Below are 16,135 nucleotides of genomic sequence, written 5' to 3' on the forward strand. Positions count from 1 at the left end.
CAAAATTTAAGTGACGGTAATGAAAATCTAGCTAAACACTACTTAAATAGGCAGAGATCCTGCCTACCTCACCTTTACATCCCAAATAATGCCCAGAACAATGCCTAATACTGTAAACATTCATTATGTGTATTTATTCAATGGTGATATGTATTTTTAAAAACTTGAAATTATTATAGAATCGTTGAAAATGGAATCAGTATGTGTGTTGGGTGGGGAGGAGTGCAGTGCAGAAATTACAGAGAAACAGTTTAAAGGAAGAAATTAGAACTATCACAGCAGTCCGACGACCCACTGTTTAAACCCAGGCTGGAGGGGACACCACTCAGAATGCTGTGGTAGATGTGCAGGAGACTAAAGGATGGTGGCTTCAGGTTTTCAACTCCAAGATGCCATGGCTTCATTTCAAGCTTATGTGGATCAATATAAAACTACCTAACAATTTGAGTGGCTTCAACTTAAGTCACACATTGTTTTCCAGAAGATAATCTTACCTTTTTCATGAAACTTGTGTCTTGCCTACAAATTTTTTCTCTTTTTATCTTTAGGTCAGCCACATCTGGTATTATTCTAAAGAAAATCAACATAGCACTTTTAACAAATAGCACATTTAGTTATAAAATCATGTCTTACATGGCAAATCATAGCTATACTTAAGAGTTTGAACTATTTAACCCTCAATGTGCATTTTAAATAAGCATATATGTAATGATGCTACGGAATTACCAAGTTTAAACAGAATTGCTTCAGGTAATGTTGACTTTTAGTATCATTCTTAAGTTTAAAGCAAAACCAAAATGAAATTCACATAACTAGTGATTACTAGTAGATGAGATCTCTGAAGATACACGAAAAGACCTTAATCATTTGCTATCATAAAAATACATTAATAATCAAATTATAATACTAATTAAATAAAATTCTGGATTAATAAAGCCTGAAAAGCCAGGATTAAAAAAAGTACAATACTTAAATACATTAATGTAGAAATGTGAAAACACTGTCACTAAGCCTATTTTCAAACAGCACATTACCTGATCCCTCGAAGCTTTGCCCTGTTGTCATGGCGATCCATAAGATTATGCATTACTTCCAAGACTAACTGTCTCAGTTCATAGTCTTCCATGAGGGATGGTGATAACAAAGGATCCAGGAAAGACCCTGGCAGTGCAGTAACAATCGTCTTTGCTTTGTATCCTGAGGTTACCTGATTATTGGGATGAAAACCAAAGAAACAAACAAAAAACCTTTGTCATGACTCCTTCTTTGGTAAAATTCTCCAACGGTTTTACAAGAACCATAAATTTAGGGAAACGGCAAGTACGGACACAAACCTGAGGGAAAAACTAAAAGGAAATTTGTGACATGATGAGGATTTCACCGAATTTACAAAAGCATCATTCACAAAGTTAATGGCCAATAAAATTAATAACAGCACATATTTGCCGTAAGTCAGGCACGAACCTAACTACTTTATGTGTATTAACTTCATCCTCACCACCTCCTGTGAGGCCAGGCATTGGTGTACCCCCTTTTTGTAAAAGAAAACTGGGGCTCAGAGAGGCTAAGAATATATGGGATAAGTGGCCAGTACTAAATGTATACAAGGAGATTAGGTAGCAAATAACACAGATTAGACAGGACAATTTTAAACTGGCAAATAAGTTTTTTATTTCAAATCAAGCAGTTAAGGTTAAAAGGAATGCATTTTAACTTTGGAAAGTGTTACTTTATCCATTATTTGATTTGACATTCTGAGAGTATCCCTATCTCTGAAGGTGGAGCTTTTAAATAGGAGGTACTTAAATGCTGTTCAAAGTTTAACCGTACCACAGAGTCATTCATTCAGGTGACTATGAAGTACAATTAGGATTAGAGACAAGGTTATTTACTCAGAGAATTTATTTAATAAAAAGGCTTAGGACCAAAAGAAGTTTCAAGTGGGTAATCTCTATTTATATTCAGGATTAAAAGCATAAATGGAACACCTAACATTTATATTTGGGCACTCATTATAGGACAAAGGTGACTTTATAAGTGAGTAGAGAAATTGGTGGGACAATTACTACCTACCTAGAAAAATTAAAAATATATCCATACCTTATACCACATACAAAAATAAACTTCAAAGTTCTAGATGTGGAAAACCAAATTTTAAAAGCTTTTATAAAAGAAATAAACAAATGTGTTTATATCATCAGAGTAGACGAGGAGTTCTTAAACAAGATACACATAAAAAAGCACAAAACAGGAGTTCCCGTCGTGGCGCAGTGGTTAACGAATCCGACTAGGAACCATGAGGTTGCGGGTTCGGTCCCTGCCCTTGCTCAGTGGGTTAAGGATCCGGCGTTGCCGTGACCTGTGGTGTAGGTTGCAGACGCAGCTCGGATCCCGCGTTGCTGTGGCTCTGGCGTAGGCCGGTGGCTACAGCTCCGATTCGACCCCTAGCCTGGGAACCTCCATATGCCGCGGGAGCGGCCCAAGAAATAGCAACAATAACAACAACAACAAAAGACAAAAAAAAAAAAAAAAAAAAAAAGCACAAAACACATAGGAAAGGACTAATATATCTGGCTATATCTGAGCCCACGGCATCTTCATCTATAAAGTGGCAATACTTTCTGCTTTCTGTATGTTTCATCATTATGATGATCAAGTAAGATGACAGGAGAAGTAAGGAATAAACAGTAAAAGTAAAACGAAGGAAAATGAAAAGCATGATATTTAAGTACATAAACTACAGTAAAAAACTTACCATAAACAGTACCTTATAATACAAGAAAAAGAAGCTGATAATGCAAGCTATTCTTTTGAGCTCTTCAATAATTTAAGGTTAAGCGGGTTCTCCACCTGTCTTAAATTCCTTACCATAAGTAAAGATCTCAGCAACATTATCTGAATCCGCCTGGTTCCAAGATCCCTAAAACATACAAAATACTGGTATTATCTTACTAATAGTAATTAACATTTATGTAATTGTTTGTTTATTGTTTATTGATTTTAAAACTCTATTCATATTAGCTAAATAGATTTTATTTTCATACTAAAGTCATGGCTCACTTTATACTCTAGGCTAAAATTTATATGTATTAAAGAGTCGTATGTAAAAAATTCAAATTCAAACAAAAAACTTTAAAAATATTAGCTCCCAAAGGAAACAGACTTCTGGATGTAATGATATGAAAAGTCAATTGTATAAATACACAACAACACAACCTCAACTGAAAAATGCTTTAATTGGAGAACATATCTATTGCAAATATAATTGACATAGTATCCATTTAACATATATAATAAGCAGGTAAGAACAAGCCTAGATAGTTCTTATACAAGAGATTCCCTAAAAAAGAATTAACAAATGAAAAATGGTTATCTAATTAATGGTCAAAGAAACAGAAATCAAATAAGACTATTATTTTCTTATTAAATTAGCAACACAAAATATTTACAAACTAAAGCTTTAGCATGTCATCAAATCAAATCTATAAAATAAGGGGTTCAAAGCATATGATTTTTAAAATCACTTTCAGTTCTACAATTCTAGAAATAAGTCAACATTCCTGCTATACTGACAAACTTGAAGCTTTACTCTGAATATGTGTGTATATAGAAAATGCCCAGGCTACATCTTCCACCTAGTCAGTACAGGATAGAAAATTTGAGAGTTTATGGTATACTGAAAACTAATTCTAAAAAGCATACAATGTTGATCCAACTGCTTAGCAATCTAGTACTATAAAAATACAGGACTTTTATTATTAATGATTAAAAAATATTTGATGTATTTGAGATGAAATTTTATCCAAGATTAAGTTCAAAAAATACAGGAAGACTACAAAAGCATACCCTAGTTGACTGATATCCAAAGTATGGGTGGATGTCCCAAAAACGGGTACTTTCCCCATAATGAACATCATGATTTCCGACCTCTGATAATCTGGCAGGTTACTTCCAAAAAATCCTTTAAAAATATTAAGATAAATTTTATGAATTGAAAAGTTTATTTTTTCATATAATAAAAACATCATAGTTTAACCAAAGCTTTCAATACGCAGTAAAACAATGTATTTGAGCTACATATAACTCTAAAGATATGGTAATTTCTTTTAGCAATAAAGAGAAACTTTGTATTAAATGTTCCAAAGGACTATTATAAACAAGTAGCTCACAGGTTAAGATATTACCCATATAAAAAGCATAAATTGAACTCCATAATAAATTCATATGACTCTATTTTAGTAAAAACTGTTAGCAAGCATTAGAAATTAGGTACTAAACCCCAGGAATACAGATACTGAAAGAGAAGGGTTAAAGTGGGAAGAGTTTGCTTGCTTTAACTTATATTTACACACAGTCCGTTTACGTCATTTCCCCAAAAACTGCCATGGCTTTTTATTTTAAAGGAGGCTCTTGACCCTTTTACCCTCTGGGGGAGGAGGAGACAAGCATATGATATGAAGGTCTAAGTATCAGTGCCCAGATCCTGGTCTCTCACGCTATTCCCCACTTAGAAAGGAATCACAGCTCCTTGGAGAAATGACTGATACTAGGGCTCGGGTAGGAAGTATAAAATGAGCCTAAATTATGAATAAGGTAGTGCTCAAAAGAAATGTGAGAATATAACAAACACGTAGAAAATGGGGGCTCCCACTGACCAAATCTGGGACAATTTGAGCACCACCAAAATAATAACTTAATAAGTACAGAATAAATTATGAAGGTAAAAATATAAATCCATGACCTCACACCAGTGTATTTAAATAGATAAATGCACGCAGTCCTACATACATATGGGAGGAGGAAAGGGGGCTTCCTTACACAGTTACAACAGAACACTGAATGCCACGTGACAGCAATGGAGGGAGTGCCGAGTTTGAACACCATCATTCTGCAACTGTCATGGTAAAGACTGGTTCAGGTAAGAATTCTGAATGGTTGCTAAATCTAGGGGAAAGTTTGGATGAGTTTGAACACCATCATTCTGCAACTGTCATGGTAAAGACTGGTTCAGGTAAGAATTCTGAATGGTTGCTAAATCTAGGGGAAAGTTTGGATGGACAACACAGTATCTGCATGGTCTAAAACGCTTGTCTCAGTTTATTATCTGCAAGGGGGAACATGGAAACTGTGCAGCAGAGAAACAGAACACTTTGAGTGATCAAAATTAACATCGTCAGTGAGCAGCAGACTACACCGTGTGCCTCTCTGTCTGTGTTCTTCGGAGAATATTATCACTCGTGGGGTCTCTGGCCCAGAATGCATAACCTGAGTCTAATCACAAGGAAACACCAGACAGACCCATGTCAGGAAATGTTTTTTTCAAATGAGGGGTCAGGGGGACCTATACTCTTAAAAAAGGCCCATCTTATAAGAGAAATGTTCTGAACTAAAGGAACTAAAGAAATATCAAAACTAAATGTAATATGTGATGTTAGATCCTAAGGAAAAACATGCTATAAAGGACATTATTAGGTCAAATGACAAAAGTGAAACATGAAAACTTAATCTGTTGATAACTTCTCCGGTTATATAAGAGAATATCTTTCTTCTTTGGAAAAATACTCTGTAGTAAAGGGCTATGATGTATACACACCTATAATAGGTGTATGTGTATATATATACATGCCTCCACACACAGAGATGGAGAAAGGGAGGGAGTCAGAGAGGAAAGAAATGATAAAGTAAATGGCATAAAATATTAACAGATAAGGAGTTCCCGTCGTGGCTCAGTGGTTAACGAATCCAACTAGGAACCATGAGGTTGCAGGTTCAATCCCTGGCCTTGCTCAGTGCGTTAAGGATCCAGAGTTGCTGTGAGCTATGGTGTAGGTTACAGACGTGGCTTGGATCCTGCGTTGCTGTGGCCCTGGCGTAGGCCAGCGGCTACAACTCCGTTAGACCCCCTAGCCTGGGAGCCTCCATATGCTGTGGGAGCAGCCCTAGAAAAAAGGCAAAAAGACAAAAAAAAAAAAAAAAAAAAAAAAAAAAAAAAAAAAAGATGAATCTAGATGAAGAATACATACAGTGTTCTTTGTTTTATTCTTATGTTTATTTTCCAAATACAGTTTTTTAAAAAGTCTAAGCTATCATTCACCTTTGACTAATGTACCTTAAGAGTCAAGTACCTTCTAAAGGGCTTTTTGAAATCACTGTTTTACATAATAATTTGAAGGATGAAACGAACTCACCTATTGTTTGGATGATAGCATTCTGCACAATCTTCTCATCACTGTCTTTGGCGTTTGTATTTAAGTTGGCACTGCCTACAGAGCCTCCCTGTAAATCATTTGCTTCAAATTCGACACTGAGACGCAGATGCTTCAACAGGGTGTTAAAGACTTCCAGCACTGTGGGTCCTGCAAATGAGCCCTGAGGTGAGCAGATGCATTGTTCCAGCATCGCAGTCACAAACCCAATTCTCCTATTTCTCAATGAGATTTTTGGATATTTCCTAAGTAGTTGGAAATACTTAATAATTTATGAACTAACCAGTTTATTAAAAGAGCAAGAGAAATACTTAAATAAGAAAGTCTAGCTACTCAAACAAACATTTACTGAGTATCTGAGCAACTCACTGAATCTCTGGTACAAACCACACAAAGTGTGTATATCCATATAAAGATTACCCCAAATTTCCCATCTATCTAATCCTGCCTACTCCAAATAATGTTTACTGGGATAACCTGCTGGGTCAAAATCCATAGAATTATGATAATATAGCTCATTGTTGCACAAGAAATTTATTTTGCATCTTTCGAGGCTGAAGAAGGAAGGATTTTTGCCTCAATTATTAGACAGAAACTAATCAATTTATCAGATTCGGGTAAACTAAGTTTGTTCTGTTTTCAGTTCTATAAATACTCTGCACGTGTTTCCGTCAGTGCATCTACCGCACTATACTTTAATCAGTGCTTTTCATTTCTGCCTCCTAGTCTGGATTATAACTTTCTCCAAGACAGGGGGCCACGGTCAAGTACTTCTTTGAGAGTCCAGAACCTAACGCATGGTACTTCACACATAACAGACATCAGTAAGTGAGATGATTCAATCAATGTACCATTTGTATTTCATTTCATATTTCAAACTAAATAACTCTTCAATTAACCTGCTTCCATCCCTTTCAGATATGAGTAATGAAGTCTGTATCCAAAATGCCCTCTCATTTGACACTGAATTAATATTAGAGTATTTCAGCAGCTCATCTATAGTTCTACCTTTATTATGAAGCAAAGAAATCATACTTAGATTTTCCTCATGACTTCAGCAATTTTATTACAGACCCTTCTATTCTTCTAACCACATGTGAGTGAAAATTCACAATGTCTGACGTTTCCCTTCTTCTTGCTCCCCTACAGCCAGTCCGTCAGCAAATCCTGTGGACTGTACATTCCCCTTTCCACAGCTGCCACCTAGGTGAAGAGCCTTCCCTGTACCTACGATGCTGACAATCACCTCTTACCTCTAACTCATCCTACATCTTGCAGCCAGATGAATTACCCCATAACACGCCTCTGAGGAAGAGTATGGTAAATCTTTAGAGTGTCAGTCAACTGCAGAATTATACCCACAGTGTGGCCACAACTTGAACTTTAAGCCATTTCCTTGGCTTCCTCCACACCACCACATGTCCTCAGCGGGCCACATAACATTTTGCTCCAGCGAATCCATTTTCCTTCCCTTCTCTGGACCCTGGTTTTCTTATGATAAGCAATCACATTCTGCCTTGTATTACAGTAGTAGGCAGAGTGGGCCAACTCCAAGGAAACTAAGTTTCTTGTACCTGTACCCTCCCAAACGTTTAGCATGTAATTGGTATTCAAAAGTCTTTATTAGAAAAAAGAGGAAGAAGGGAAGGGGAGACTGACTTGGAGGAAAATGTTCATTGGTAGACTAAAGAAGTCTGAGAATAGCCATGAGAACCCAAAATTTCAAGAGAAATTATAGCACATTTAAAACCAGTGGAAATATTTTCAGAGTTTTCCATACACGGCTGTGCCTACTGAAAAAAACATTCTGACAAAGATTAACAATTTTTTTTTCCTTTTGGGCTGGCACTCACCTATGGAACCTTTAGCAGCAATGGCAACAGCTTCTAACAGAACCTGAATAATACCTGCTCGAACTCGTGGAAAATCTTTTTTACGAGCATCGAGGTGTCCTAGAATCTCCTGGATCACGTGGTGAGAATACTGAGCCTAAAAGAAACAAAAGAATACATCTCTGAGTGGGGGATTTAAGAGAAATTTTTATTCTCTTTATACTTCCCTGTAAGTCCACAAAGAATCTTTATACATTCTTATAATTTGATAATAGGACAAAATGTTAAAAAATAAAGTTATGACATTTAGAGTTACTTCTTTTTCACCCAAACTACATATAAACTATTTCTTACTATGAATACCTAACAGTGCTAAACAGTCAAACTCTCATTTAATCAAGAGCCACTATCAAAGCAAAAATCTTAACAATATGTACTTGATGAAAATTAAATCAAGAAGCTATCAGAGATTTGCAGTTTACAAAGGCAATTTTACCATACATAAATAAATCTGGTCAATCACAGTAAATGACATGAGAATCTAAATGTGAAAAAGCATAGATGGAAAATGTTTAACTCTAGTGAATATTCTTAGATTTTTTAATTGATATATAGTCGATTTACAATATTGTATCAGTTTCAGGCATACAGCAGTGATTCAGTTATACAAATTTTTTCAGATTATTTTCCATTATAAATTATTACAAGATATTGAATGTAGTTGCCAAGGGAACTCCTAACTTTGTAATTTATTTTACTTCTGCAAAAAAAAAATTTAATCTGTTAACTGAATCTGAATGAGGAGGGCAAATGAAGAAATACAAGGCTATTAAAGACCAGGAAACAGCTTTAATTACACCCACAGACTGCCAGATCAACTTCTCACCTGCTAAACTAAAATTAAATTAAAATATCTTAAAAATTCCCATCAAAGGAAAAAAAAAGTATAACTATGTGTGTTGATGAATCTAAAGAAAACTTACTATGGTAATCATTTTGCAATATATACATGTACCAATCATGCTGTACACCTTAAACTTATATAATGTTATATGTACATTATATTTCAATAAAAGTGAGAAAAAATTTAAGTATCCTTCCACATCCTTCCAGCTTTTAATAAAACCTACATTATGCTAGGCATGCAAGAGTAACCTAAACTTAATGTTTAATTTAGACCAAAGGTTCTAGAATAGAATGACCAGAATTTGAAACTTGACTTTACTTTCTACTTGTGAGCCCTTGAGAGAGGTATCTGACTTCTCTAAAAGTCAGTTTTCTGATCTGTAAAATGGGGATAACAACAATATCTACTTCATAAAATAAGGAGGAGTAAATGAAATAAAGCATATAAGGACATCAGCTTAGTCAGAGCCATAGCCAGCACTTGATAAATGGTAGCTTCTATTTTAATATAAAAACGAACCGTTCAATGCATGCATTACATCTTTTTTTTCAAAAATGAGGAATGAAGTTCAGAGAGGCTAAATAATTTGCCCAAGTTCTAAACAGCGCATTTAGGAAGCAAATCCTGGTATGACCTATACTAAAAGCTGTACTTCTTCTTACTACTTTATCTCCTTTAAATTAATGATGACTTTTAGTCCATTAAAAATGTAGACGGTATTTAAAAAAAGACCTAAAATCCCAGTTGAATTAAGGGCTAATGGTCTGTTCAAGTACTGAGGAAGAGCCAGGTTGTCTCTGTATCATAAAGTTCTATAAAGACTAGAAGAGTTAATACACGAATGCACTAACAAACAGTAAATACCCAATAAATGTATCAGCTATATGCCACTTAATACACATCAATGTTAATACCAGTTTATTAGTAAAATATAACCACATACTAATGTATTTAATAAATGCACAGCAAGTTTATCATCATAAAATCATTTGGTTCTTTTTATTAGATATTTTTTCATCTTGGCAAATAAGAATTTAAGTGGTAAATTAAAATAAATGAGACAAAGAACTAAATGAAGAACATGTTTCCCTCCGACAGTGTTCTCTATCTCTGTCTAAGGATATGCTTATTGACACAAAACCAAAATTACTTGTATAAATATATAGTTAACCAATCCTTACCTGAATGGAATACATTATAATTTTAAAGCAGTGAACTGCAAATTCATTGGGATCCCATAGTTTGTGATGATCTAAATGCCTGTAATTTTAATAGTAACAAAATTACTTTAATTCCTTATTTTTACTACACTTTTTCTTCTAGAACCCTGACAATATGCAAGGCTTATCAATCAAAAGAATATCATCTAAAACGAAGCCAATGTTTCCATTTCCAGAACTAATGATATATATTTCCCCCAGTTGCTTGGTTCTCTCATAAAACAACAACAAGAGGCTAGTATGAGTGTGTGTGTGAGTGTGTGTGTGTGCACGCACACACGCATGTAGGCAAGAAAGAAAAGTCCCTCTGTCCAGACTCCACAAGTCTGGAGGGGTAAGTATTCACTGAAGCCAACAGCTGTTTTAGGCATATCCTCAGATCTCAGGAAGCCAATAGCTAGTGGTTAAAGGGTTGTATACATAGGAGACTGGAGACAAAGCTTAAACGAAAAGCTTTAGGGTCCACCCAGGAAAGGCAGCTATCAGATCAGAAATACCTGCATCACTTCAAGACCTCTAAAAGGGGACACCTTCAGTGAATCTGAGGGAATGTTCTCTGTTGTAGAAGACTGCCAAGAGCCTTGTCTGTGTTGGCTGTGGCTCTGAGAGGAACCACAAAAATGAAAATCCCTCTGTAGAATTTAATGATGAAACCCAGCCCCCAGGCTCTTACCTTGGTTTGACAGAATTCACAAGTATCTATGTGGCTGAAGAAAAGTGAAGATAAGAACACAGTTCAAAGTGATGCCTGGATAACACTGTACCCACGCCTTTCTCAGGAGCAAAATTAAGCCTCTTATGGAGTACACACTATCTAATCTAGCCTCATTATGCTAGGCATGCTATGGTAACCTAAACTTAATGTTTAATTTAGATCTAAGGCAGTCCAGCCACAGCAAAAAGAAAGCCGAGAAACAGAAGTCAGGGAATAGGAGGAACTGACTACAGAAGTTAATAAAACAAGATACATCATATTTGGACACTGTGTTTTGATATTTTACTGGGATATGCATTTCAAGGTGTGAGTAAAAATTCTAGTGAAATGATGCACATAATAGCAGGGACAGGACTGTATTTCCTATTAAAGGGGGAAAAGCTGCTAAAGCAGTTGAACCAGTGCTCAAACGGATGTTGTCTGACTGAATTCTGTACTCTTCCTGCATCGCCGGCTCCATAACTCACTCATACAGGTAAGAGTACTGTCCTCTATGAGTAAATTAAAACAGAATGAAGAGATAGCACAGTCAAGGCAAAAAGGAATACACCAACCACTTACGCAAAAACTGGTCTCACGGCATTATTCATATTCCCAAAAGTTGCCCGGCCCAGCAGCTCTCTGAAGCAGTTTTCAGCCAGCACAGCAGGATTCTCTTCTTTGTCAGCTGCCGAAGGAGAAGGGGGAGGGCCTATTCGACTGAAAACGAGAAATAAAGACGAATGCAAGAATTCTAACACTAGTTCTCACAGTTAAACAGAACAGATCTTACTTCTCAGAAATGTTAGCGTGACATTTTCTTTATATCCCAAAATAACTTCAGAGCTTAATTCTAACTTCATGAATTCAGTACCACTGAAGCTAACCACATGAGCTTTCAAAAATGGGACAATTAAATTCAGCTGTAATAACTGTTTTGAACTAACAGAATGTCCTTTCCACAGACAAAATACTCAACGGTTGATATTTTATTAATTTCCTACAACTTCTCTACATTTACAGCAAAATCCTAGTAAGAACACGGTGCCCAGTGATTACCCAGTTTAACTATGAGTGAGCAAAAGTTAAAATCAAGTTAAAAAACTATGGTCCGGTCTGAATAACAAATAAAATTTTAAAAGCTAATTAGAACACTTACAGAAGTAGATGTCTTTAGCAGACACTATCTGTTCATATTTTAAAACATTATTTTATACTAATATACTCATGTGCAATAATAACGAAAAAGCCTACCTTTGGCACTGGGATAAGATGATGAGAAAAGACAATTTCTTAAAATTTGGCACCTAACTATATCAGGATTCCTATATCCTATTTATGCTAATCCTGTAACCCAAGAGCCATAATTATGGAGAATCAGTTCTCAACTATTTAGGTACCTCTAGAAGAGTAAATATTTTTAGACAGAAAAACTGACCTCAGCTACAATGCCAAAAATAGGAAAAATACAGAAGGTTCTAAAATATATCAAGTTTCACACTTTAGAATAGGTTTCCAAAGCTGAAGACAGTCACAGCTAAGGAATCAAGCATAAATACTTCCTGGAGTAGCCATAAGTTTTGATAAACATATTAAGTTCCTGCAGAATTACCAATTTCATCTCTTTACTTCTGGACCACTTTTGATATTTGCACAAATAACCAAAATTACAAATAAAGTTTGCATTTTAGAACTCAGGATTAAATATCTTTTAAATTTAATTTGGATCTCCCTCTTGAAACTGCAAGAATCAGGAAGACCAGGATAATAAGCCAAATTAGAGAATATTAGTTCTAAAACTTGGTCACATAGCATCTCTGTGTAAAGCAACCAAAATGTGAGAGAAAAGCATGCTTGTGGCATTTGAAAAAGGTGAATAAAGTATAGAATTCTAAATTCAACAGGATACTGGAGTGGGGCGGGGGAGGGGAGGATCAGCATATGCCCCTAAACAATATTCCATACCAAATATCCTGGAGAGGTAAGAAATAATCTAATATTTTTGTTGAAAAGATACATATAGTGAATAGCAGCTGCTATTATTTTGATTAGTACTAACTCCCTATTAAAAAACATGTTGGATCTCTAAAGAATAACAAGTTCAGGAGTTCCCTTCATGGCTCAGTGGTTAACGAACCCGACTAGGATCCATGAGGATGTAGGTTTGATCCCTGGCCTTGCTCAGTGGGTTAAGGATCCGGCATTGCTGTGAGCTGTGGTGTAGATCGCAGATGTGGCTCACATCTGGACATCTGGTGTTGCTGTGGCTGTGGTGTAGGCCAGCGGCTACAGCTCTGATTCAACCCCTAGCCCAGGAACTTCCAAATGCTGTGGGTGCAGCCCTAAAAAGCAAAAAAAAAAAAAACACAAAAACAAAAAAAAACAAAAAAAAACAAAAGTTCAGTTATAACCTCTATTTCTTATACTTGCAACTTTAGTATTAATTCAAACAGCAATTTGGATGCTCAATAATAGAAGTGAAAAGTTATTCTAAAAGAAATAAAACCTTAAGTCTCTGAGAAAGAATCTGTGACCTACTAAGCCTAATGGGAGCACTAAAGACAATTTTTTCCGAAAGGACACATACTTAAACTCACTCAAGTTTACAAGGACACTATGTACATAGGGCAAAACACTCTTATCCTGGCAAGCAAGCACATATACATATAAACACAAATAACAAAGCCCCAACCCTAACATCTTTATTCAATACCTGTCAACCTCTTCTATCTTTTGCATGTTAAAAAGCAGGGATGGGACAATTTTATCCATGTGCTGGGGTTCCCAAATGGTAGCGCGAAGTTCATCATTAACTGTTTTGCGAACCACGCCTTGAATACCTCTGATTCCAGCAATTCTGATTCTATAAAAAAGAAGGAAAAATTTGAGTCATGAAAAAGGTTATTTAACCAAGTCTGACTGCTTAGCTAAGAAAATGGATGCCAAATAAACCTCAAGTCAATAAAATAAAAATATAATAAATTTAAAATTAAAATTTCAAAAATCTAAGATGGAGAAAGACATGGCAGTTCCAAAAGAGGCTTACTTTTAATACTCTTTGAAAAAACATCAGCATTTAAAGCTAAAAAGAACTGTAAATTACAGAAATGTTTAGTCCATCAGTTTTCAATAAAAATAATTTAATCAAAAGAATTAGGTTTTCCTAAGAGGATGATCAATAATTCAAACTAATGTGAACAATTTTCTCCCCCTTTTCTTGCCTATATGTCTCAGAAGCTGAGTGAGAACAGGATTTCACGGTTCCTGAAAAACCCTCGATGCTTCCTCAGACTTTTCATTCACTGTTTCTCCCTGAGAACCTCTCACCTCCCCCTCAGTCCACCCAGATGGAAGACTAAGCTGGTTCCTTTAAAGGTGTGACAAGAGACCCAGCCAAAACCCCTCAGCCGTAGAGGCACATACACATGCGGGTGTCCTGGTACATATACATCACTGTGTGTATGTGGGACTTAAAATGTATCCATAGCGTGAGAGAATGCTGCCTGCTCCTCCCCTCCCAATCCACAGCCCAACTTCCTCAAGCTCTTCCCCACTCTTCTTTAAAAATAAAACCCATCAGTTCCAGTAGGAGAAGAAAACTAGAAAACAGCATCTAAAATCTGGGGAAGAACCATCTCACAAGCAGAACTAACCTGATAGCCCTTCCCTCTGTCCAAATTTGATTGTTATTTACCTCCTTTCGTCTCCTACCTCCTAAAATATCCACCATTAGAAGCTAATTCAGCTTGCCCAGCACAGTTTCCAAAAGCTCTAAGTAGGTTTAGAGAATGGAAGATGTGGGGAAGGGTGATACTGCTTTACAAGCTCACGGGGAAATGACACGGGGATTCAGGCGGAGCCGATGGAGAACGGGACCCTGAGTAGGAGAAAAAGTGAACTAGGAGACAAGACACAGTTTGCCTTTTACAGATCTGTGTCTATTCCTGCCACTTTTTAAAACAAAGTGTTGAGAGACTGCTGCAGCTATCACAAGCAGGCAAGCCTGACATTACCACAAAGGTAGTATCTGCAAGTCAAGTATTTCAAGAAAATCTTAACACTTATCAGCCCCATTTCCCACGGGCCATGGCCCTAAGTTTTATTTGATAGCATTTGCTAAAATAAAGGGATTGATAATACGTATTTACATTAGAACCTCAAGGGAATATAAATATTCCCTGAAAGAAACCAAAAGGGCTTTTACTCATGACAAAGCAGAAAGAAAATCTAGCCCTCCAAGTATCTTTTAGTTTCCTCACTTGTTTTACAGTGATTCAAATGAAATACTACTTTGGAATATCAAATATCATGTAATAATGGAAAGACCTAGAATTAAGACAAAGTTACATAAGACCTTTCATTTGTATATAGAATATTTCAAGTTTCTTTTTGTAAAACATTAATAAAAAATGTTTAAGAAGATAAAGCTTAACTGAGAGGACTGGGAATGGGAGGGTTGATATTTAATAAATAAAAGGGGGCAAGGAGAGGACTCGAGATAAAGGGACATTTGAGAATGGGTTAAGGATCCAGTGTTGTCACCACTATGGCTCTGGTTCAGATCCCTGGCCCAGGGAAGGGGGAACTTCCTATGCCAGGGGGCGCAGCCAAAAAGAAAAAGAAAAATGTCAAAATATATTCAAAAGACAAGATCTTTCACTAGGGGGCGCTAAATACCTAAAATCAGATACCTATGTAACAGTTTTTTTGAGTTTTTACAATGCATCCTTTAATATCATGAATATTTTTCACCTACATTAGCTTATATGTGAAATTCATCTCAACCAAAATTTACATGTAGTTTATTAATCCTTATAATACTAAACAAAAAAGTACTGCCTTCTGGCTATTTTTTATATTTTAAAACAAAATTATTACAATATCGGAAAAAACCTGTCATTTTATTTAACTAATTATTTTACCTTTTTGCCCTGTTAACAAGTTAGTGTCAGCCTCTGAGAGCAAGAAACGGTTTTATAAAAAATTTTTTTAATATCCTTTAAGGAGAAAAAGATTTTAGCAGGGATTGGGAGAAACAGGAACTTTATTATTGTAAGACAGTTAGAGTTCTCTCTCCCTTTCTATGGCTTTATACTCACAATGAAGGAATAAAAGCCAGATTCTAAATGGTTATACTACACGAAGAAAAAAATTATACTAACACCGTAACAGACAAATAAATCTTATATCTGAAAACAACCAAACAACCTCTTTAACTTCTTTCTCCAAGTTTACGTTTGTTTGTGTAAACCAACACTATAGCTTGCACACTAAAA

The 16,135-nt window shown here is 35.8% G+C and overlaps 1 protein-coding gene across 5 annotated transcripts in view; it reads right to left on the reverse strand.

Moving 5' to 3' along the window:
• The window catches only part of EFR3A (EFR3 homolog A), an 83,851-nt gene that overhangs the window by 30,567 nt on the left and 37,149 nt on the right, over window positions 1–16,135 (reverse strand). For all 5 annotated transcript variants that reach the window (XM_021088901.1, XM_021088899.1, XM_021088900.1 and 2 more), the window contains 9 exons: window positions 13,573–13,722; window positions 11,442–11,579; window positions 10,127–10,205; window positions 8,060–8,195; window positions 6,189–6,356; window positions 3,847–3,961; window positions 2,869–2,920; window positions 1,035–1,207; window positions 495–570 (listed from right to left, as the gene is read on the reverse strand). In XM_021088901.1, the coding sequence (XP_020944560.1) occupies window positions 495–570; window positions 1,035–1,207; window positions 2,869–2,920; window positions 3,847–3,961; window positions 6,189–6,356; window positions 8,060–8,195; window positions 10,127–10,205; window positions 11,442–11,579; window positions 13,573–13,722 (1,087 nt within the window). The remainder of the gene's footprint in view (window positions 1–494; window positions 571–1,034; window positions 1,208–2,868; window positions 2,921–3,846; window positions 3,962–6,188; window positions 6,357–8,059; window positions 8,196–10,126; window positions 10,206–11,441; window positions 11,580–13,572; window positions 13,723–16,135) is intronic.

Source organism: Sus scrofa, chromosome 4 (assembly GCF_000003025.6).
Source record: "Sus scrofa isolate TJ Tabasco breed Duroc chromosome 4, Sscrofa11.1, whole genome shotgun sequence".
NCBI classification, from domain to species: Eukaryota; Metazoa; Chordata; class Mammalia; order Artiodactyla; family Suidae; genus Sus; species Sus scrofa.